At 37.2% G+C, this 25,374-nt stretch overlaps 1 protein-coding gene across 4 annotated transcripts in view; it reads left to right on the plus strand.

Moving 5' to 3' along the window:
• The window catches only part of VPS8 (VPS8 subunit of CORVET complex), a 256,850-nt gene that overhangs the window by 168,471 nt on the left and 63,005 nt on the right, over positions 1–25,374 (plus strand). For all 4 annotated transcript variants that reach the window (XR_014824480.1, XM_084990588.1, XM_084990589.1 and 1 more), the window contains 5 exons: positions 3,316–3,405; positions 7,442–7,484; positions 11,393–11,496; positions 17,736–17,817; positions 18,739–18,821. Coding sequence is in view for 3 of the 4 variants with exons in the window: in XM_084990588.1 (XP_084846714.1) it covers positions 3,316–3,405; positions 7,442–7,484; positions 11,393–11,496; positions 17,736–17,817; positions 18,739–18,821 (402 nt within the window). In the remaining variant the exon portion in view is untranslated. The remainder of the gene's footprint in view (positions 1–3,315; positions 3,406–7,441; positions 7,485–11,392; positions 11,497–17,735; positions 17,818–18,738; positions 18,822–25,374) is intronic.

The raw sequence follows: 25,374 nt of genomic DNA on the forward strand, positions 1-25,374 counted from the left end.
TCTGTACTAATGGATTACTACAGTACATACCCTATTCAAATTGCTTTTTATTTATTTATTTTTTTTGCTGCAAATGGCATTAATCTTTTTTTAGGAATTTTATTACATTTATAGGTGTACAACAATCATCACAACCAAATTTTACAGCATGTCCATCCCAAACCCTCAGTGCATCCCCCCACCCCCCAACCTGTCTCCTTTGGAAACTGTAAGTTTTGCAAAGTTTGTGAGTCAGTATCTGCTCTGCAAAGAAGTTCACTGTGTCCTTGTTTTAGATTCCACATATCAGTGATAGCATTTGATGTAGGTGTCTCATTGTCTGACTGACTTCACTTAGTATGATAATTTCTAGGTCTGTTCATGTTGCTATAAATGCCGTTATTTCTTTCCTTTTAATGGCTGAGTAATGTTCCATTGTGTATTAATTTTTTATATAACAATTTTTATCCATGTAGCTCTAGTTCATTCATTTTAATGATCAGATAATAGTCTATTAGTCATTCAGTTTATATATTTCCCTATTTATAGACATTCAGATTGTTTCCAGTCGCTTACCATTATAAACAATGCTACATCAGACATCATTGTATGTCTCTTCTCTGTGCCCATGTGAGGTTTAAATAGTATACCTGAAAGTGGAATTCTTTAGACAATAGAGTAGCTTAATTCTACTGATACTGTTGAGTTTACTTCTTACTTGTTTCCATTTGCATTATTAGTGTTTGAAATTTGCTGTTTTTCCACATCGTTGCTGATTCCTAATATTTTTGGCCTTCTTAATTTTTGCCAGTGTGATGGTTACATTGATTACTCATGACACTTTGGATTTTCTTTTCTCTGAATTATCTCTTCATATCATTTACCATTTTCTTATTGAGGCTTTTCCCTTTTATTATTGATTTCTAGAAGCAATTTCTAATTTCTGAATCTCTAATCCTTTGCTGCTTTTATATGTCAGAGATGGCTTTTTCAGTCTATTATGGCATGTTTTTTTAACTGGGTTTTAGTGACTTCTACTTTATTTTATCAGTCTTTTCCTTTAAAGTTAAAATTGTGTGTGTGTGACTTTTATTTCCTATGTAAAGGCATTAAAGATAACCTCTTATACGAGTTTCACAGTTTGGCTTTTTTTCATTTAGCCTTTTAATCCATCTGGAATTTATTTTTATAAACAGATCAAGAGAAGGATTTATGTTATGTTTTTCTATGTGGATTGCTAATGGTCCATGTGGCATTTTACTGTCCTTTCTTTACCTATTTATGATGCCAAATTGCAGTACACCAAACTCCCAAATACACATAGATCTTTTTTGTGAATTCTGTCCTGTTCTTTTGGTCATTTGTCTTTCCCTGTACCCACTCCACATATTTTAATTAAGACAACTTTAAAATAAGGTTTATTATTTGAGGGAAGAGTCTTCCCTCCTCATTCTTTTCCTTTCTAATTCTTTGGCTACTTTTGTCCTCTTAACTATTGCACATCAATTTAGGAATCACATTGTCACATTCCTATGAAAATAATGTATTCTTCTGGATCTTGATGAAAAAAATACATTGAATTTATAGATTAATTCAGGGAAGATTGACATCTTATGGTATTGTCTTAACATTCAGGAACATGGTTGCCTTTTAAAAATGTCTTTTGTGCTCTTTGGTGAGGTTTTATAACTTTATGTAACACTTTTACATAAGGCTTTTGCACATTTTCTTAAATTTGTCCCTAGATGCTTATACTTTTTGTTAATATCGTAAAGGAAATTTTTTGAAATGACTTTTTGTATTGGTTACTGCTGGTTTATGTTACTAAATTTTGTGCATTGTTTTATATCTAGCAACCAGGCTGAATTCTTCTTTTTTTTTTTTTTTTTTTTTGTCTTTTTGTCTTTCTGCCATTTCTTGGGCCGCTCCCCGCAGCATATGGAGGTTCCCAGGCTAGGAGTCTAATCGGAGCTGTAACCACTGGCCTACACCAGAGCCACAGCAACATGGGATCCAAGCCTCATCTGCAACCTACACCACAGCTCATGGCAACGCCGGATCCTTAACCCACTGAGCAAGGCCAGGGATAGAACCCGCAACCTCATGGTTCCTAGTTAGATTTGTTAACCACTGAGCCACGATGGGAACTCCCCTGAATTCTTCTTTCATTCAGATAGTTTCCAAATTTTTTATGACAATAATACTTTATGAGAATAATGGTAGTTTTTTTTTCTTTTCTATCCTTATACTTTTTTCATTTTCTTATCAGATGTCCAGGAGCTCTGGGATATTATTGAATAAAGGTGCTGATGTTAGGCATTCTCACCTTATTCCTGATTTAAAAGAGGATGTATCTAATGTTGTATGTTAAATATGTTGTTTATTGTAGGACTTGGATAATTTTTATTAAATTATGAAAGTTCCAGTTCAGGTTAGAGTGGTTAGTAATTTTTAATTTTTGTCAAGGTTGAGAATTGCATTTTATTGACTACTTTCTAAAGGATCATTGTTTCCTCCTTTGATCTGTTAACCTGTTAATATGTTATTTGTGCCTCTCTTTTTTCTTACTCCTAAGATAGTTTTATTTTACTTCATTAGTTTTTTCCAAGACTCATGTAGGTTTTTTTTGTTGTTGTTGTTTTGTTTTTTGTCTTTTTGTCCTTTTAGGGCCACACTCACGGCATATGGAGGTTCCCAGGCTAGGGGTCAAATCGGAGTTGCCACAGCAATGCCAGATCGAGCCTCGTCTTCCACCTATACCACAGCTCAGGCAACGCTGGATCCTTAACCCACTGAGCAAGGCTAGGGATCAAACCCATGTCCTCATGGATACTAGTTGGGTTCATTAACTGCTGAGCCACGATGGGAACTTCCTCATTTAGGATTTTTTTTAAAACCTCTCTATTGTTTGTTTTTTCTTTGACATTCTTTTCTGTATTTATTTTCTTTTATCTTAGCTTAATTGGTATTTATTTTTTATTTAGAAAAATCTTAGTTTATTAATTTTTATTAGGATCCACAAGTTTTCATTGCTATTTTGTCCTAAATATTTTATATATAATTATACTTTTCAATTTCTGGCATATATTATTATTTATATATATATGTTACCTTTTGTGCAATGATATACCTAATTCAGTTAAAGTCCCAAATGGGCCACTCTATGACCAGAAAGTCAAATATTTGTATATTATACTATAGAGTAACACACTACTAGAGTCTGAATTTAGTATTTATTATCATGGGGTTTTTTTCATCCTTAATAGGAAATAGGAGTTTCTGACTCCACAAATAAGATTTATGAACAAAAAAGCTTTCTCTTTTCTTCTTTCCTAGATTTCCCAGAAATATCAGCTTCATGAAGTCACTGCTTATCTATTAGAAAAGAAAGGTGATATTCATGGTGCCTTCTTAATAATGCTAAAGGTAACATTTTACTCTATTTGCTTTGTCATGTTCCTATCTACCCTTCTATTTATCAGTTCATCTTTTTTTGAGGTATAAATGACATACAACATTGTGTAAGTTTTCATCAATCTATATTTTTTATGTTTCAGAGTTGCAGGCAATAGTACATTATCTCTAAATATTTTTATCATGCATGTCATTGATTAGAATCAATCTTAGTGGTATTTTTTTAAGTGGTATTTACATACAGGAGAAGGCACAAGTTTTAAATGTACCATTAAATGAGTTTTAACAAATGCACACACATGTGTAACCCTAGTCCCTAACAAGATAGAGAATATACCTTCACCCCAGAAAGTTCCTTCACAGTCTTTTCCCACTTCTGTCCCCCATAGAGAACAACTCTTCTGATTTTTACCCAGTGGGTTAGGTTTGCCTATTTTATTCATTCATTTTAATGGTATCATCCAATAGATACTCTTAATTTTTCTTTCATTTGGCATAATTTTTTTTTTTCAGTGCTGTACCCATGGCATATGGAGGTTCCCAGGCTAGGGGTCAAATCAGAGCTGTAATAGCTGGCATACAGCACAGTGACAGCAGCGCCAGATCTGAGCCGCGTCTGTGACCTACAGCTCATGGCAACAACGCTGGATCCTTAACCCACTGAGTGAGATCAGGGGTCAAATCTGTGTCATCATTGTTGCTAGTCAGAATTGTTTGCACTGAGCCATGGCGGGAATTCCTGGCATAATTTTGAGACTTTTCTCTGCTATTGCAAGTGTCAGTAGTTTGTTCCTTTTATTGCTGAGTACTATTTAATTGTATGACTATATCACAGTTTATGCATTCTCCTGTTGATGGACACTTGGGCTATTTGTAGTTTTTGGTTGTTAAGAGTAAATTGCTATAACCACTCTTGCAAGAAAATGTTTTCTTTTCCTTGGAGTCAATACTAAGGAATGGAATTGGCACATCACAGGATAGGTGTAGGTTTATTTTTATAGGAAATTAACAGACCTCTTTCCAAAGTAGTTGTAAAATTTTATGTTCTACCAATACTATCTGAGAATTTTGGTTGTCCCACATTCCTACCAGCAGTTCTATCAATTTTTGAGAAAAATTTTTTCTATTCTTTTAATTGTTGTAAAATATACGTAACAAAATGTACCCTTTCAGTGGCATGAAGTATATTCACATTGCTATGTAACCATCACCATCATCCATCTCCAGAACTTTTTTACTTCCCAAACCCACTAGATAATTACTCCCCATTCTTCCTACCCCCAGCACCTGACAAACCACCATTCTACTTTTAGGCTCTATGAATTTGATTACTCTAAGTACCTCTAAGTACCTGATATAAAAGGAATCAGAGTATTTGTCCTTTTGTGTCAAGCTGATTATACTTAGCATAATGTCTTCAAGATTTAGCCATGTTGTAGCACATGTCAGAATTTCATTTATTTTAAGGTTGAATAATATTCCATTTTATGTATATAGTACATTTCATTTTTCCATTGATTCCTCAGTGGACACTTGGGTTGCTTCCACTTTTTTTTTTTTTTTTAATTGTTATTTCCCCAACACATTTTTTTTTCCCCACTGTACAGCATGGGGACCCAGTTACATATACATGTATACATACTTTTTTCTCCCATTATCATGCTCCGTCATAAGTATCTCAGTGCTACACAGAGAACAGTAATACACAATGTTAATCCATTCCAAAAGCAATAGTTTGCATCGGTTAACCCCAGGTTGCCAATCCATCCCACTCCCTCCCCCTCCCCCCGAGCAACCACAAGTCTTTTCTCCAAGTCCATGATTTTATTTTTTGTGGAAAGGTTCCTTTTTGCTGTATATTAGATACCAGATATGAGTGATATCATATGGTATTTGTCTTTATCTTTCTGACTTACTTCACTCAGTATGAGAGTCTCTAACGCTGCCATGAACATGGGTGTACAAATATCTTCTTGAGCCCTTGTTTTCAGTTCTTCTGGGTATACACCCAGAAACGGGATTGCTGAATTAAATAGTAATTCTGTTTTTAATTATTGAGGAACTGCCATATTGTTTTCCGTAGGAGTTATATATCATTTTACATTCTCACCAGGAATGCACCAAGGTTTCAATTTCTCCTCACCAACACTTTTTCTTTTTCTTCTTTTCTTTTTCTTTCTTTCTTTTTTTTTTTTTTTTTTTTTTTGTCTTTTTGCCTTTTCTAGGGCTGCTTCCGGCGGCATATGGAGGTTCCCAGGCTAGGGGTCGGAGCTGTAGCTGCCAGCCTGCACCAGAGCCACAGCAATACGGGACCTGAGCCGCGTCTGGGACCTATACCACAGCTCACGGCAACTCTGGATCCTTAACCCACTGAGCAAGGCCAGGGATAGAACCCGCAACCTCATGGTTCCTAGTTGGGTTCATTAACCACTGAGCCACGACGGGAACTCCAACTCTTTTCCTTGATAGTAGCCATCCTGAAGTGTGTGAAGTATTAAATATCAATTTTTAAAACATTGTCATCTAGCTAGAAATAGAGTAGGGATGTCCTCTTTTTATTAAGCTGTGAGCTGCGGTGTAGGTCACAGATGCGGCTCGGATCTGGCGTTGCTGTGGCTCTGGCATAGGCCAGCGGCTCCAGCTCCTATTAGACCCCTTGTCTGGGAACCTCCGTATGCCACAGGTGCAGCCCTAAACAGCCAAAAAGATGTAATAATGATGATGATGATGATGATGATAATAAATGGTTCATATTAGCTTGTAGTTTTTTTTCTTGCCTCATAATTGTGAACCAAGCCAGGAACACTACTCCGCCTAGGATTTGTATAGGCTCTTAACCTCTTTTAATCTCTAAGTTACTCCTGCATCTCTTTTTTCCCTTGCAATTTATTAGTTGATGATACCATAAGCCTGATGTAAAGGATGAATAAAAGCATTCCTGGCTTGGATGGGGAATGGAGAACAGGAGATCCTCGAAGGGAATAGACAGTCATTTACAAAAACATGATAATACAATGAAATAGGAACTGCTAGGAGCTGAGCCTGTAGCTCTCCTAGGGCTCAACTATCAACATATAGGTAGGTCAGGCTAGTGACAAAGGTACCAGCTTTGGAAAGATTTTGAGGGCCATGCTAAAGAATTAGGACTGATTCTGTTTTCACACAGGTTCAACTAAAAGTTTTTAAACAAGGAACTGTGTGATACCGTTTGTTTCATAAAGACTGACCTGCTGACTGCAGGGTGATCTGTGAGGTGCAGAGGAGGAGGAGGTAAAACTGGAAGCAGAGAGCACTTGGGAGGCTCTTGTACTGATACAGGTGTCAATCAGTAGGGCTTAAGCTGGAAGTGGCAGTGCTGTTGGAGTGAAAGAGGAGGATTTGAGAATTTACTGATCATTTGAATATGTTATGCAGTGAAAAAGAGCGAGTGGTTAATGATGATTATGATTTTTAACTTAACATTATTAGCCTGTAAGGGACCTCAAGGAAAGGAGCGAATTTGAGGTAGAAGTGATAGATTAAGGTCAGCTTCAGTGTATATTAAGAAGCCTTTGGAATATCAGTTAAGGGTATCTAAGGGTCTAGCATTCAACAGAGCAGTGGATACTACAACTGCATATTTAGGAGATGTCACACTCAAGACTGTGTATGCCCTGTATTGTGGTGATAGACTCTCCATGTCCTTTTATATTCCCATTCACACTGTTTCTCATAATCCACTATGAATTTTATTTCTTTATCCGAAGCACAGATTATTCCTAATCCTCCATTACTGTGCCTGAAGATTGTCAGTGGTGGCTAAGTGGTGGTAAAACAGAAGCAAAAGTGGGGCAGAATAAGTGATAATTAATATTTGGGTCATTACCAGTGCTACTAGCTATGTTTTATGTGTGTGTGTGTATGTAATGATTCTGTATATATATATAATGATTCTCTTCTGAATAATAGAGATCATTCTTAATAACCTTTTATTGGGGGGTTTTACATTTAAATATGTTAATTCAGACTTTGGTGGATTAGAAATAAAAGTGTTCCTTTTACCTCCTAGAGACTACAAAGCAAACTTCAGGAGATAATCCATCAAGATGAAAGTAAGTTTTTTTTGGGTTTTTTTTTTTGGTCTTTCGAGGGCCGCATCTGCGGCATATGGAGGTTCCCAGGCTATGGGTCGAATCAGAGCTGTAGCCGCTGGCCTGCATCACAGCCACAGCAACGCCAGATCTGAGTCTCATCTGTGACCTACACTTCAGCTCATGGCAACACTGGATCCTAAACCCAGTGAAGCGAGGCCAGGGATCGAACCTGCATCCTCATGGATGCTAGTCAGATTCATTTCCACTGAGCCGCAACAGGAACTTGTAAGTTCTTGAGTATAATTTACAACTCCTTTTTCCATGGGTCCCATCCCGTGTTTTAAAATACATTAAATAATAAATTGCATTTATTAAGTAATAATTACATTGATCTGCATAATAACTGTTTACCTTAACATTGATCCCAATTTTAGCTTGTTTTCAAGGGCTCATAACAGGAAGTAATCTAAACCATTGTGGTTCTATGATGCTGATTGTCAGTAGAAGTCATTGTACAGAAAATTAGGTACCCTTCATTGGTATTGATTAACTTTTTGGTTATATTTCTATACTTATGTTTTGGTTATTATAAATGAGGTATATAACCAATGTCTTAAAAAATTACTGTAATAATCTGAACAACAGCAAAGCAGAGCTTCTAACCAACAAGTAATAGCCAGTGTTTCTCTACTAAATTTATATAATTTTAGCACAAAGCAGTAAAATTTGACAGTTTAGAATCTTGAACGGCTTTGTCACAGATAGACATATAATTCCTATTATATTCCTTGATGTTAAAAAATTGTTTATTTTGTAAAATTGTAGTAAAATAAATGTAACTAAGATTGACCATTTTAACCATTTTTAAGTGTACAATTCACTGGCAATAAGTATCTTCACATTGTTATTCAGTCCTTACCACCAACCATCTCCAAAACCTTCTGACCTTCACAAACCGAAACTCTGTACCCATTTGTTTGTTAGTCACTCCCCCTTCCTTCTTCCCCTTTCAGCCCCTGATAACCACCATGCTATTTTCTAACTCGATGAATTTGATTACTCTGTGTATCTCATGTAAGTGGAATCAAGAAATATTTAACATTTTGTGTCTAGCTGGTTAAATTTAGCATAATGTCTTTAAGATTTATCCATGTTGTAGCACATGTCAGAATTTCATTTTTAAAGCTGAATAAGATTCCTTTTATGTATATGCCACACTTTATTATCCATTCGTCCATCCATGGACACTGGGGTTGCTTCCACTTTTTGACTTTTGCAAATAATGCTGCTGTGAACATGGGTGTACAAATACCTTTTTGAGTCCCTGCTTTCGTTTCTTCTGGGCATATACCCAGAAGTGGGATTCCTGAATTAAATGACAATTCTATTTTTAATTTTTTGAGGAACCACTATATCCTTTTCCATAACAGCTGTGTCATTTTACATTCTTACCAACAGTGCACAAGGGTTTCAGGTTCACCATATCTTCACTAACATTTGTTATTTTCCTTTTTTCTTGATAGTTGTCATCCTAATGGGTGTGAGTAGCATCTCATTGTGATTCTGATTTGCATTTCTCTAATGATTAGTGATGTTGAGCATCTTTTCTTGTTCTTTTTTTTGTTTTGTTTTGGCCATTTATATTTCTTTGAAGAAATGTCTATTCAAACCCTTTGCCCACTTTTAAATTGGATATTTGTTTTCCTGTTACTTGGTATTTTCAAAATAGCCCTCCCAAAATTCAGAGAATCGCTTGATAGGTGATTTTTATATTGCTTTGCCATTTAACCCACTAACAAGTTTCTTGGACCCCTTACCCCACCCATTCCCCTAAACACCTTTAATCTAATTCTCTATAGATTATTTGTTTTTAGAACTTCCGTAGTTTTTCTTTTTCTTTTTCTTTGGTCTTTTTAGGGCCTCACCTGCACCACAGCACATAGCAATACCAGATCCTTAACCCACTGAGTGAGGCCAGGGATCAAACTCACATCCTCATGGATACCAGTTGGTTCCTTACTGCTGAGCCATGACGGGAGCTCCCTCCATAAATTTTTATGAATTGACTTTTCTATATTTAACCCAACTAAACATTTAATTATTATTTTTGTATTGTCAGTATGTGTTCAGTCCATTTGATGGTGAGGTTTGTTGCATTTATAGCATTTTTCTTTTTCATTTTACTGTTAGGAGCTTAATTTTTGCAGACATCACATGAAAGATTGTGGGAAAAATAAGAAGAATGTTTCCCCAAAATCACCACAGTGATTTGTAGGCAATGGGTCTAGAGGAACGAGTTCCTTGAATGTCACTGAAGATAAATTTCTTAGTAATAGTTTCATAACTACTATTTACTGTTGCATTTGATTTTGACGCTATGCTTAAGAATTTTTGAGGATTTGCTAATTGCACAACACTGAGCTGGTTCCTCTGGGTTATACATATATGGCTGAAATACAGTCCTCATGCAGAGAACCATAGTCCCTTTAAGGAGACAGATGTAAATAAAAACTAATAGTTCAGCTAGAATCAAATTCTGTGAAACGGGTTCAGTGAGTGGCAAAAGATTGTGGAAAGTTAGGGAACTCTTTGTAACTAATGAATCAGAGACTCTTTGGTGGAAGATGTGAACTTTGAGGTAATTATGACTGGAATGATGAATAGGAATTTGATAAGACAAAAGCAAGGCAAGGTCTTCTGGACTGAGGAAAACATAACGTGCCTGGCTAGTTACCTTGGGGAGTAGGAAATAATCTGATGATACAAGGGCAGCAAGGGTTGGAAGATGCACCAGAATGTTGACTCTGTTTACTTAGGATCAGAGGTTTATTGACGTTCTGTTTGTAGACGTTATAAGTCTTTGATGGTTTTTAGTGGGTTTTTGATATGTTTGAACTTGTGCTTGAGAGAACTGTAGTAATGATATAAAGGGGGACGAGAAAGGCAAGATTTGGAAGTCAAAAGTTAATTTAGAGGCTGCTACAGTAATGTAAACAAGGTGATGCAGAGCTCCACCATGGTAAAAGTAGTCAGTATATGAGAGTATGGAAGTAGGATTAACACAGTTAACATGAGGAGTCCCCTTGTGGCACAACAAGTTAAGGATCCATTGTTGTCACTGCAGTGGCTCAGGTCACTGCTGTGGCTTGGATTCGGTCCCTGGCCTGGGTACTTCCACATGCTGCAGACATGGCCAAAATATAATAATAATAATAACATGAATGTGTGGGTGAAGGACAGGAAAGCATCAAAGATGATGTAAACTGGCTGACTTACAGGTCATGGATCTATTAACATAGTTTGGAAATATAAAGGGAGGAGCAGATTTGAAGTGAGAAAAAATGGGTCATGGGTTGGGTTTTGCATATGTAGAGTTCAAGGTGATTGCAGTACATCTGTAGAGAGGTAGATGTCCTAGAGCCTGGTGAAAAGTCAACTTGCAGATTATGAAAGGAATAAGGGCTGGAGGTGTACATTTGAAAGTTATTAGCAAGGGCATAGAAGTTCAAACCACAAGAGTGCCTGAAATTATTGAAAATATGGAAAAGAGGCTTGAGATTGTATCTTGAAGGAATACCTCCATTTAAGAAAGAGGCAGAAGAAGCAATTGTAGAGCAAGAAAGATGAAAAGTAATCTCTCTGCTAACTAATCCACAAACTAATGACGGGGGAGGTTCCATAGCTAAAGAATATTAAAATACTAAGAACGATGTGCTTTCTATGTCCTATGAGTGGCAAATGTTGATAGGGAAAACTGTTGCAAAGAATTATCTGGTTTCTAATCTAAACCTCAGTATCGGGTCATATACATGATTATAAAATAGAAAACTAAAAGTATGCAGAGAAAAAAGTTTATTTTTTTACAGGAGCTTTGGGATTATCAGTAATATATCCTTGAGTGATGTTAACAATTTTTTTGAATCTAGATGCCAAAGATGTTCCCTCATTGAAGGATGTTGAAGAGACCATGATAGAGACAATTGCCCTTTGCCAAAGGAATTCACATAATTTGAATCAGCAGCAAAGAGAGGTAGGAGAATGGCTACAAAGGCTTTTAAAAGTCTGTTCTGGTCTGAAACTAAGAATGAATTGCATTTCCTTGCCCTCTCAGCTAACTGGATTTTAATCACTATTTAGTGCCCCCAGGAGTAAAAGACTCCAAAAGTTATTATGAGGAGTGCCTGTCTGCTTTGTTCTCACAAAAGATTTTATATTCTTGGATTTGGCTGTGCTGCAAAACTTCGGTGTGTGAATACTGGGTGTCCTTATTCTCTTTGGGCTGAGATTTTGTGTATTCTGTGAAGTGGTACATCCATTTATCATTTCTTCCATTCCCCATGGATAAAATGAGCATGAAGAAGTGGAAGAAAAGCCTCAAGGGATACAGAGAAATCTGGAAAAGGTCAAGAACACTAGGATATGATAGTTCTCAATCTTGGCTGCACATTAGAGTCACCTGGGGAGCCTGGAAAAATCCCAGACTGCACCCGAGATCAATTACATTAAAGTCTCTGGGGCTGAGCCCCAGTCATCCGTATGTTTGAAAGCTTCCTACATGACTCTACTGTACAGTCAAGGATGAAATCACATCTGTAACAGATTGCAGACTGCAGAAAAGGGGAATGTAAAACTGAAGGATGTATAGTTAAGCACTGGTGCAGGTGGGAGTTACAGCAGGGAAGCAGAAACAAAGGGGGCGAGATGCGACTTGACAGTTAAATTCTGCAGTAGTTTTAAGAAGTCAGATTAGCTGTATGGTACGGCATAACTCCCCTGTGCCTGCCCCTCCAGGCTCTGGCCTCTGACTTGATACCACCTGTCCTCTTTCCACTATCTGGGCCTCTGAAATGGGAAGCGGGGTAAATTTCTCATGTATAGTTTGCCATATATTTTACAATGAAAGCAATAAACTTGGTATGTTTTATATTCTTATGAGATAGGTACATTCATTTCTCCTTTATGTTTTTGTGAAGGGTTTTTTTTTTGGGGGGGGGATGGATTTTTTTGCCCACACCCATGGCACACGAAAGTTGCCACGCCAGGGATTGAACCCAAGCCACAGCAGTGACAATGCCAGATCCGTAACCCACTGCACCAAGGGTTTTTTTAAGGTCATAAATTTTGAATACCCTTTAGAATATAAATTGTATGTAACAAACACATTTACATAATAGATGTGATTTTTTTTAATTTAAAAAACTTTTGTGTATAAAATGATACATACCCATTATTTTTTTAAAATCCTATAATAGAGAAAGTTACACAGGAGGATGTTTTTAAAAATTACTCTGGGAGTTCAACACTATGGCACTGTGGGTTAAGAATCTGACTGCAATGGCTTGGGTCACTGTACAGGTGGGAGGTCAATCCCTGGGCCCCGCGCAGTGGGATAAAGGATCTAGTATTGCCCAAATTCAGTCCCTGGCCTGGAAACTTCCATATGCTGCAAGTGCAGCCATAAAAATAAAAAATAAGTTACCCTTTATCCATATTATCACCCAGAAATAACCATCATTATCATTTGCTGAATATCAATCTAAATATTTTATCTTATTATTGTTTTATTATTTTGACATAATTTTAGAATAATTGAATCAAATAGGATTTGCTTTAAAAATATAATATATATACATATGTAAATATAGTATATGTATTATGTATATAGTATTCAATCTCATTTAGGAAGCTTATGTAAAACTGAGGAATTTCAGAATTTCAGATAAGCAGGTTTTTTCCTCTCTTTTTAGGGCCACATCCACAGCATATGCAGGTTCCCAGGCTAGGGGTCAAATTGGAGCTGTAGCCACTGGCCTACACCACAGCCACAGCAACGCTGGATCCAAGCCACATCTGTTACCTACACCATAGCTCACAGCAACACCAGATCCTTAACCCACTGAGCGAGGTCAGGGATCGAACCCATGTCCCCATGGATCTAGTTGGGATCGTTAACTGTTGAGCCATAAAGGGAACTCCACTATGCTATCTCTTAATAAATCTCACTAAGGTTTAAAAAAAAATCTAAATGGAGTTCCCGTTGTGGCGCAGTGGTCAGTGAATCCAACTAGGAACCATGAGGTTGTGGGTTCGATCCCTGGCCTTGCTCAGTGGGTTAAGGATCCCGAGTTGCTGTGAGCAGTGATGTAGGTCGCAAACGGGGCTTGGATTCCTCATTGCTGTGGCTATGGCGTAGGCTGGCGGCTACAGCTCTGATTAAACCCCTAGCCTGGGAGCCTCCATGTGCCACAGGAGTGGCCCTAGAAAAGGCAAAAAGACCAAAAAAAAAAAAAAAAAAAGGAAGTTTAGATGAACTCATACATACTTGCTCTGGCTTCTCTTCTCCATCCCTCTTAATTTTAGTTATGTTATTTTACCTCATGAAGGTTAACAGCACATTCTTTTCTATACCCACAATTCCCATAGTTGTTTAATCTTTACTTATATGGAATATGGGCTTTACACGATTCCTTTTGCTATGATTTTCCCATTCCTAACTTTTTATTTTCATTTGTCTTTTGGTTAACTGTCTGTATTTGGACCTGGTTATATTTTTTAGAAAAACACAAAGGGGAAAAACTGTTAAAGCTATGTTTATCCATACTTAATGCTAAGCCCTTTTTTATTTTTCAACCCTTTCATCTCCTAATATCTGTTTGATATTCTTCATTTTTCTGTGGAAAATTTAAGGAAAAATGACAGTTATGTTTTTTATAAATAGAGCTATTTAGGCTCACATAAGCTAAAATATGTCCAGATTCACATATATTAATGGTAGAATTAGTTCTAAAATCCATGCCTCCAGAACTCTAGGGATTATTCTAATTGTATTTGAACTCTATCTCTTAATCAGAGACAGGACTAAAGCTTCCTTTGATGTGGCAAAAGGGTAATCTACTTTGTATTTTTTTGGTCCAAAAAAATGTATCTAAATTGGAATCTACCTCTTCCGCTTTTAGACACACACACACACACCTCTCACATCACTCTTTATACCCTCCTCACCCTCCAAAAACTGCTTTCGCTTCTTTTCTGAACAACTTTCCTAACACCAACAAAAACATATGAATATTGGTTTATATACAAATACAATTTTTGTGAAAATGCTAAACTGATTTTATATAGTCAAGCATTAAGTTTGGGGAGTTTTTTTTATTAAAGTATAATTTGATTTGCAGTGTTCTATCAATTTCTGCTGTAGAGCGAAGTGATCCAGTAATACACACGTATACATTCTTCTTCTCATATTATCTTCCATCATGTTCTATCACAATTGATTAGACATCATTCCCTGTGTTCTACAGCAGGACCTCCTTGCTTGTACATTCTAAATGTAGTAATTTTGCATCTACTAACAAGTTGGAGGAATTTTCTCTCTTTTTTTTTTTTTTTGTTTTTGTTTTTGCCTTTTTTTTGTTTTAGGGCCGAACGCATGGCATATGGAGGTTCCCAGGCTAGGGGTCTAATCGGAGCTGCAGCTGCTGGCCTACACCACAGCCACAGCAATGTGGGATCCGAGCTACGTCTTTGACCTACACCACAGCTCACAGGAACACCGGATTCTTAACCCACGGATCGAGTTCAGGGATTGAACCCAAGTCCTCATGGATGCTAGTCAGATTCGTTTCTGCTGAGCCAAAATGGGAACTCCCAAGTTTGGGGGCATTTTCATGGTTGTTTGCCTTGTTTCTCTTTGCTTTTTGTTTTGGAGAGAGTGAAAACAAGAGCTATTGCCACAGACCCTAAACTAACTAAAAAATTTTAAGTATCCAAAAGCTTCATGATGAATTGTCTGTAATATCTCTTTCCAGAAGTTTTTTTCAGAAGATTTCATACAATGAAGTATTTCCTTAGTGTTAGGTCACAGGGTTGTCAGTCCTTTCCCAGGTAGAATCCCTGCCTTGCTTATTTACATGTCAGTCTATGTATTCTTCTACCCCAGTGTCCGGTGATTATATATAAAAAAGAATATGGGTTAGCTATGCACAGAATTCCCTGAAAAAGAAAGCTGTTTATTATATAATATGAGAAAGTAATTCAGATTTAGCTGGGTTGCTCTTAGGGTTTGGGATTATCATTATCATGGGTGGCTATTTTAGCCCATGGGTTTTTAGAGTTATCCAAGTTAAAATTTTAAGAACCAATATTAAAGAGCAAGAGATAAAATATTTAAAAGGTTTTTACCATATATTTCAGATTATTGTGGAGATTTATTCATTCATTCATTCACTGCTTTTTACGGCCACATCCGTGGCTTATAGAAGTTCCCAGGAGTTCCTGTCCTGGCTCAGTGGTTAACGAATCCGACTAGGAACCATGAAGTTGTGGGTTCGATCCCTGGCCTTGCTCAGTGGGTTAAGGATCTGGTGTTGCCGTGAGCTGTGGTGTAGGTCACAGATGTGGCTCAGATCTGGCGTTGCTGTGGCTCTGGCGTAGGCCAGCAGCTGTAGCTCCGATTGGACCCCTAGCCTGGGAACCTCCATATGCTGGGGCAGCGGCCCAAGAAATGGCAAAAAGACAAAAAAAAAAGAAAAAAAAAAAGTTCCCAGACTAGGGATCGAATCCAAGCTACAGCTTCCGGCCTACACTACAGCCACAGCAACACAGGATCCGAGCTGCATCTGTGACCTACACCACAGCTCATGGCAACACCAGATCCTTAACCCACTGAGCAAGGCCAGGGATCAAACCCACGTCCTCATGGATACTAGTCAGGTTCATTAATCTCTTAGCCACAATGGGAACTCCTATCATGGAGATTTAATTAAAGAAGAATAACTCCTCTATTTAGGGTTTGAACACATCCCGTGACTGCTAACTCTACAACCATTGCTTCTCCCAATCTGCCATTTATACATCAAAAATAAAGGTAATTCTTCTAAAATTTCTGGATCAAATTTAAAATCAAATTTCTAAATATAAGAAGTATAAAAATAAAAAGGTAAAAAATACATATACCATATACAATTAAATTAAAAGACTATAAAAGTACACAGAAATAAATAATGTGGTTGTAAAAACAAGTTGAAATAGGCAAACTAAAAGGTAAGCTAAGTAAAGCTATCTAGGAATAAAATACAAGATTTAAAAGTTCATGAGTAAAGTAAAATAAATTAAAATTTCACTAAAATAAAAAATTGCCTATATACAACATAGTTTAAACCAGTGTCATAAGAACTTGAAGAAATACATTTTGAAAAATACATAAAAATACATAAAGTTCTGTCCTTAGAAAACCTCCAATGGAGGCAGACAAGGGCTTCCTAGTAGAGCTCTTCATTGGGAGGTCACCCAGTGGGAAAATCACGGGACCATTGGTCTGTCCCCTTAATGGTTTCCCTTAATAACCATGCTTATCCTGCTCTGTCAGTGTTGACGTTTCCTCACACCTCTTGGATATTTGCAGGAACAGGTTTCTCCCAAGATACTGGGTTCAACTAAGGCCTTTGTTAATCATTAGCCAGTAAGAAAATATGTTTGAAGTTTTTAAATGTATTATTTTGATTTTCGATGATAAAATTTTTTCCCGAGGTTTAGGAAGAACACATATGATGCACATAATGGCTGTGTAGATTCTTTGGCAAATTATTTAACTTCTCTAAGCTTCGTTATCTTAAGATAATGCTTAGTGTATAAGATTACGAGATTAAAACAACAAAATGTATATAAGGTATTTGATAATAGTGCCCAGCACAATAGGAATAAATAAATGATAGATCTATTCATTTTTCTCATGATGTAGTTGGAAACGTTAATGGAAATAATGTTAACTCCCACTTCCTAGTCTGTGATGACTAAGGAAATACAAACTAATGCTTGATATAGAAAAAAACTTTGGATAATGTTATTCCTTTATCTTGCATGACATAGCTGAAGAGAGATGGGCGAGGGTAGTTGTGGGGGAGTTCTCTCTTCCCTTCTGCAGTACCTAGGGATGTTTACACCTTGTCAGTGATACATTTAAGAACGGTAGCTGGAGGCTGTGCTCTGGCTCCTTTGAACCTACCCTCTCCTAAGACATAGAAGATCGAAGTTCTGAAGTTAGACTTGCTTGACTTCAGCTTCCTTATTTTCCCAAGCTCCATGATAAAAGGTATCTGTTCTGTCTATGGTCTTTGCTCTTTGTCTTTTCTCTTCCATCTTTTCTTTTTCTAATTTTTACCAATAAATGTATGTGAGAAGTACATTTCAACTTGTGAAACACTTTGGCAATGTTAATTATTCTTAAAAACAAACAGAGCATTTTTTCCTTTGGTTTCTCTGACATTGTAGGCACTGTGGTTTCCATTATTAGAAGCAATGATGGCCCCACAGAAGCTGTCTAGTTCAGCTGCACCTCATCTACACTCTGAAGGTAGGTTTATCAGAATCTACCTATATTGTTAACCAATTTTTATCTGCTAAAAACTCTTTTCCCAGTATCATATTTTTATTATTTTTCTTAATAAAATCATGTTGTCCTATTGATCTCATCTTTCAGATTCAATTCTTTCTCTGGCGCCAGTTATATTATTTACCTTAAATAATAACAGCTTTGCAGCTTATCAGCAGCTACCTTTATTTTTTATTTTTATTTTTTTTGTCTTTTGTCTTTTGTCTTTTTTGTTGTTGTTGTTGTTGTTGCTATTTCTTGGGCCGCTCCCACAGCATATGGAGGTTCCCAGGCTAGGGGTTGAATCGGAGCTGTAGCCACCAGCCTACACCAGAGCCACAACAACGCAGGATCCGAGCCGCGTCTGCAACCTACACCACAGCTCACGGCAACGCCGGATCGTTAACCCGCTGAGCAAGGGCAGGGACCGAACCCGCAACCTCATGGTTCCTAGTCGGATTCGTTAACCACTGCGCCACGACGGGAACTCCAGCAGCTACCTTTAAAATGTCAAACTGGGAGTTGCCGTCGTGGCTCAGTGGTTAACAAACCCGGCTGGCAACCGTGAGGATGAGGGTTCAATCCCTAACCTTGCTCAGTGAGTTAAGGCTCTGGCATTGCTGTGATCTGTGGTGTAGGTCACAGATGTGGCTCAGATCCATCATGGCTGTGGCTGTGGTGTAGGCCTGCGGCTGCAGCTCCAGTTCAACCCCTAGCCTGGAAACCTCCATGTGCCTCAGGTACGGCCCTAAAAAGACAAAAAAAAAAAAAAAAAAAAGACGAGAAAAGATGTCATACTGACCTTGGTTAGCTAAGTTTCTAGAAAGTTACATTCCTATGACTTGGAGGAAAAAAACAAAAACTCTTAAACTAACCTTAATTTTTAACATTTTATTATAACAGCTCTGAAATCTTTGACCATGCAAGTTCTAAATAGCATGGCGGCATTTATTGCCCTTCCATCAATCTTGCAAAGAATCTTACAGGTAAGTTAAAAGGGGGAAAATTCAATGTTAATCGATTTTAACATTTTAGTTATGTATAAATAATAGCAAATGGGGCTAATGTTTAAATGTGTTTCAAGCATAATGCAACTGATCTTGAGTACTAGTTAAATATCTAGTCTATGACTCTTATTCTCAAATCTTTCCTGGAGCTCTAGCGTAATGGCTTTGCCTGGCACACACTCGCAGCCTTCAGTTAGGGTGTGCAGCCTTCAGTTGTTTGCTGTGACCTTAGGATTCAGATATATAAGCTTCCTTTTGGTGTGCTAACTGGGAGAGAATTACCATTGTTTCCAGCTGATGATACTTTTTAGATCAAAAAAAGATAACCAAAAACTACCTTAATATAGACCTTTTTTAATCATTAGTTACTTAGGTTTTTTTTTTTAACTCATCCTAAAACTATGTCCAAAACTCATCTCCAACTCTAGATTCTAGCCGGCTTTGTGTCCTCAGCCTTTGTAGGAAACATCATTCCAGCTTGTTTTCTTCAGCAAAAAGGTCTGAATCTTTCCAACTTCATCAAAAGGAGAACACTGAAAATATGTTGTGATATGTTTTCAGAAAAATCTGTGAACATTCTTGGGGAAACAGCAGGAATTATCCTTGGAATCCATTTTGTCTTCCTTTATGCAGCATAGAGACACACCAAAAAAAAAAAAAAAAAAAATCAAACAGTGATACGATGCCATTGATCTTCATAATTTTCAAATGACTCTTATCCAATCAAGAATGTCCCTCTCAGCTGTCTTTTAAGACTCTCCAAGCTCTCCTTCCTATCTGGTATTAAACAGCTGGGCCTTTGCTGATAAAGACGACTGTCCCCAGCAGTCTCTCACCACATTGTATGTTATCATTTGGAATATATCTTCACACATATCATTTCATTTGATCCTATCATGATTTGAATAATTCTCTGGTACAGACTACTTTTCTTATATCCATTCTAAAATACATCAGTCATAAGGTTTTTAATCATATATAAAGTAATATCTCCATAAGGCAGGAATATTTAATTTACCAAGTAAATTAGAAAAAATGAAACCCTGAAGCCAAACGTGACCTCCCTCTCATTATACGCATTTGCTTTTTGTTGAGCTTTAACCACACTTTGAAACATAAATTATAATTGTAAAAATCCATTTTTTCTTGGCAAAAACGTATATTTTTAAATACTATATTTCAAGATTCATATCCTTGAAGGCTTTTGATATTTGAAAATCTTAACTTTATTTTTGCATTATATTGGCATTCATTGTAATTGTATTCTTATCATTTTCTACCTTCAGTGGTTGTTAACTCACACTAATCAGAAAGGAGTGCTGATTATTATAAATTCCTTATTTGCACATTTGTGATTACTGTAATAATAACTCTACCTTATATTTGTATAGGAATTTTTATTTTTTCAAGTTGCCTTCAGAGATATTGTGGCATTTGAAGTGCATAAGAATTTCTTGAGGTATTTATAAGGCTACTCTAAAAATAGGAGGAAACTGAGATACAGAAAAATTAAGTACCTGATCTACCATTAATGGCAGCATCCAAACTACCACCAAAGGCTTTCACCTCCTAATTAATGCTCTTTCCCACTGTATCATGTAAGCTCCTTCATTTGTTTCAGTCCCAGGTCTTTTGAAGATAAATTAGTTTTTTAATTACATGTTACCATGTTTGGTAATTATTTTATTTATTTATTTTTGTCTTTTTGCCTTTTGTAGGGCCGCTTCTGCGGCATGTGGAGGTTCCCAGGCTAGGGGTCTAATCGGAGCTGTAGCCACCGGCCTACGCCAGAGCCACAGCAATGCGGGATCTGAGCCGCGTCTGCAACCTACACTGCAGCTCACGGCAGTGCCGGATCCTTAACCCACTGAGCAAGGCCAGGGACCAAACCTGCAACCTCATGGTTCCTAGTCGGATTCATTAACCACTGCGCCACAACAGGAACTCCAAGGTAATTATTTATATGAATGAAGGAGAGGTACCATTCTTGCCCTAAAAGGGCTGTTTTAAGAGAGACAAGAAAATATCTGATATAACTGTTCATAGTGTTCTAAAGAGCAAGTAATATTGACTGCCTTAAGGATTACTGGAGGAAGAGGGATGGACTGGGAGTTTGGGGTTAGTAGATGCAAACTCTTGGATTTAGAGTGGATAAGCAATGAGATCCTGCTGTATAGCACAGGGAACAGGGAATGCAAAAGAAAAGAAAAAAAAAGGATTACCGAACCCCAGGAAGGTAATTGCACTTCTACATCCCTATACTTTTAGTCTACTTAATTGTAGCAGGAGCAGCCATGTGAGGGCATGACCCTGCCTCCTGACTACTCCCCCTCATCGACTCCAGGAGGGCAGCTGTCCTAAGAAAGACCAATCAGTGTCCTTTCCAGGAAATTTTAGAACCAAATTTAATAAAATAGGGAGTTCCCTTGAGCCACAGTGGGTTAAGTATCTGGCGTTGTCACTGAAATGGCTTGGGTGGTGGCATAGGATTGATCTCTGGACTGGGAACTTCCACATGCTGTAGGAGGCACGGGCAAAAAAATAAAACAAAACAAAAAAACCCCACCAAACCTGTTGTAGAAATTCCAATAAAAAGACAAATAGTTTCTCTTCAGTTCTCTGGATTCTATAAGGTATAAAGTTCAGAAGCTGATGGTGACTACTCTTCTGTCATATGGACTGAAATAATAAAAGGTTAATTTGTAGAGAGAATAATGAAGTAGACACACAAAGAGGAGAACAGACAGGATGCATAGAGAAAAGAAGAGATACAAAGAGAGGATTAAAGGGAGTTCCGTTGTGGCTCAGCAGTAATGAACCCAGCTAGCATCCATAAGGATGCAGATTTGATCCTTGGCCCTGCTCAGTGGGTTAAGGATCTGGCATTGCTCTGAGCTTGGTGTAGGTTGCAGATGTGGCTCAGATCTGGTGTTGGCTCTGGCTGTCTGCATACACTGGCAGCCACAGCTCTAATTCAGCCCCTAGCCTGCGAACTTCCATATGCTGTGGGTGCAGCCCTAAAAAGGAGAAAAAAAAAAAAAAAGGATTAAAGACTCTAGGAGAAGTCAGACAGCAAAGAGAAAATCCTTGTGGCATCTAAGTCCCTCATTGTAGTTCTTAAGGCTTACCTTCCTTCCTTTGCTTGGATCCTTAGACACCCCAGTACCTTTACAATAATTATCTTTTTTGAATAAGTTAGAATTGGGTTGGGTTTCTGAATATATATGTGTTTGTGTGTGTGTGTGTGTGTGTGTGTGTGTGTATGCCCAAGGAGTACCAACAAAGATATATATCTGAAACAGACTGGGGAATTTGTAAAGATTTCCTAGAGGAGATGTCTGATCTGAATCTTAAAGAGCCTAAAAGAATCAGGGGGAAAAAAAGAGATAGGACTATTCGGAGTGAACTATATATAGAAGAATTTGAGGTAAAACATGATACATTGGGGAGTTGCAAGTGTTTGAGTATGCTTGAAACATAGGACAAGAATAAAGGTGAGTCATGATGCTGAAATTTGAGAGGCAGGGACTGTATCCTTAATTGCTGTGTAAACCATGATAAGGAATTTGAATTTTATTTTAAAATTAGTAAATTCTCATTAAAGGATTTTGACCAGAGGAATGATGGAATGATGTTTCTTTTTAGAAAGATCACTCAACATATGATACATAAAATAAATTGGAAGGAATCAAGACTAAAGGCATAGAGATACCCAGAATGTGATAGGTACTCAAAGTTTGTTAATTGAGTTACACAGAATGGACAGAAGATAGATTTGGAAATTACTTACCTGATAGAACCCACATGACTATTTGACTGATTAGAAATAGTAGAATGTAAGAACTCAGGTAAATCCCTGATTTCAGTTTCATGTGGCTAACAATGAGCAGTGGTGGGGGGTGGGGACATATAAGATTGGAGTTTATAGGAAGAAGTAAGAAATGAAGAGGAAGATTTGGAAGTTATCATCATAGACGTTTTAAGTTGTAGTTACATTCTTGAAATTCGATGAACTTTAAGATGAAATGAATTGGTGAGAAAAGAAGGCAAAAATGGAGTTCTAGGAAACATCTAAGAATCAGGTCTATTTACTTATTTTTATTTCCCATTAGAACATAAGGACCTTGAGAGGTAAGACCATACTTTGTCTAGTATTGTATAAGCATCACTTAAGCCAGAGGCACCTGGCATATAACAGGTACTCAGTAAATATTTCTAGAGTGAATAAAAGTCAAGAATGGAGGATTGCCACATCTGGCCAATATGAGTATCAAAGACTGGGTTTATCCTCTTTTTTAAACAACTGAAAAATGGACAAAATATATAAAATAGTAGTTTTCAAAAAAACTGGATATCAGGCAATACAGTGTAGTAATTCCTTAGAGACAGGAAATAAACAACATAAGCCATATGTGTGCCCCAGCTTAATAATGTCTTGAGAGAGTTTCCAGGTAATAGCACAGGACAAAGGATCCCAAGCTGTTGCCAGTATACTCATTAGTTTGAGAAGATGGAGCTAAGAGTTGAGAGAGCAAGGTGGCCAGAGTTGGCAGGACAAGAACTAGGAGAGAGAACTCTGGAACAATCAGAAGGCCTCCCTCAAGTATAAGCACATGACCTGAGGAAACTACCTATGCTGGAGAAAGAACCACCTAAAAGGATTAGAAGGAAAAATACTCATACTCACACAGGGCCAACACTAAAGTCTTATTCACCAGTAAGACTGAAGATGTCATAATTCACAGAACATTGGGTGGAGTACAGTTAGCTCTAGACTAAACATAGCTCCTGTCATGCCTTTCAAATCTTAACAGTAAAGCATGAAAGAATCAAACTGTTTCCAGGTGATTTAACTGCATCCCAGAACAAAGTTTAAAAATATTTTTTAGGAATGCAAAAATATCAACAGTGTATAATTTATAGTGTATATATGACATTGAACTAAAACTTATAAGGTATTCAAAGAGGAAAATGAAACCCAGATATGATATTAGATACTGGAATTAGCAGGCAAGGACGCCAAAACAGAAAAGATGAGTGAATTTGAAGACATAGCAATACAGACATCCAGAATGAATCACTTAGAGACAAGTGAAGCAGGAAAAAAAAAAAAAAAGAACCAGAGTGTCAGTGAACTGTGGGACAGTTTCAAGTGTCCCAAAATACATGTATTTGCAGTCCTGAAAATAGGGAGTTGCAGCAGAAAAAAAATTTGAAGAAATATTAACAAAAATTTGCCAAATTTATTGAGAACTGTTAACACAGATCAGTAACCCAAAACTCAAAAACATGAAGAAAACAAGGTACAGTATAATTTCTCAAAATAGCCATGTGCTGGATGAGGGGGTCAGAGCTGGGAACTAAATAGACACAGTCCTGACCATGTGCTTTTCTTGATTATAATATTTAATACAGCTTATATTCAAAAAAATTTTCTCAAAATCAAAAATCGACAGAAATCAAGGAGGATGTTGGAGTTCCTATTGTGGCTCAGTGGTTAACAAACCCGACTAGCATCCATGAGGATTTGAGTTCAATCCCTGGCCTTGCTCAGTGGGTTAAGGATCTGGTGTTGCCATGAGCTGTGGTGTAGGTTGCAGATGTGGCTCAAATCTTATGTGGCTGTGGCTGTGGCATAGGCCAGTGGCTGCAGCTCCAATTCAGCCCCTAGCCTAGGAACTTACATAGGCTGCAGGTGCAGCTGTAAAAGACAAAAAAAAAAAAAAAAAAAAAAAAAAAAGAAAGAAATCAAGGAGATGGCCCAAAATACCTCAAGACAAATGAAAACAGAAACCCGACTTTCCAAAATTTATCGGATGCAGGTAAAACAGTTGTAAGAGAGAAATGTACAGTGATACAGGCCTTCCTTAAGAAATAAGAAAAACCCCAAATAAATAACTTAACCTACCACTTAAAGGGATTAGGAAAAAAACAAAGCCCAAAGTCAGCAGAAGGAAGGAAATAATAAAAGTCAGGGAGGAAGTAAATAAAATAGAGATCAAAAACGAAATAGAAAAGATCAGTGAAACCAAGAGCTGATTTTTGAAAGATAAACAAAACTGATAAATTTAGCCAAGCTTATCAAGAAGAAAAGGGAAAGAATCCAAACAAAATAAGAAATGAAAAAGGCTAAAAAATGATACCATAGAGACACAAAATTCATAATATTATGAACAGTTATACGCCAATAAATTGGACCTTGAAAAAATGGATAAATATCTAGGAACATACAGCCTCCCAAGACTGAATCAGGAAGAAACAGACAATCTGAATATATTGAACACTACTAATGAAATCGAACTTGTAATAAAAAATATAACTGAATTTTTAATTCTAAAAAAACTCCCAGCAAACAAAAGTCCAAGACAAAAATGGCTTCATAATGGAAATCTACCAAACATATAAAGAAGAGCTATTACCTATCCTTCTCAAGCTGTCCCAAAAAACTGAAGAGGAAATACCCCCAAATTCATTGTACAAGGCCACAACGTCAAATCCAAAGACACTACAAAAAATGAAAATTACAGGCCAA

The sequence above is a fragment of the Sus scrofa genome, chromosome 13 (genome assembly GCF_054392235.1).
Source record: "Sus scrofa isolate SSC_HxYL_T2T_F1_AM1 chromosome 13, Sscrofa_HxYL_maternal_Yorkshire_Landrace_v2.0, whole genome shotgun sequence".
In the NCBI taxonomy this organism is placed as follows: domain Eukaryota; kingdom Metazoa; phylum Chordata; class Mammalia; order Artiodactyla; family Suidae; genus Sus; species Sus scrofa.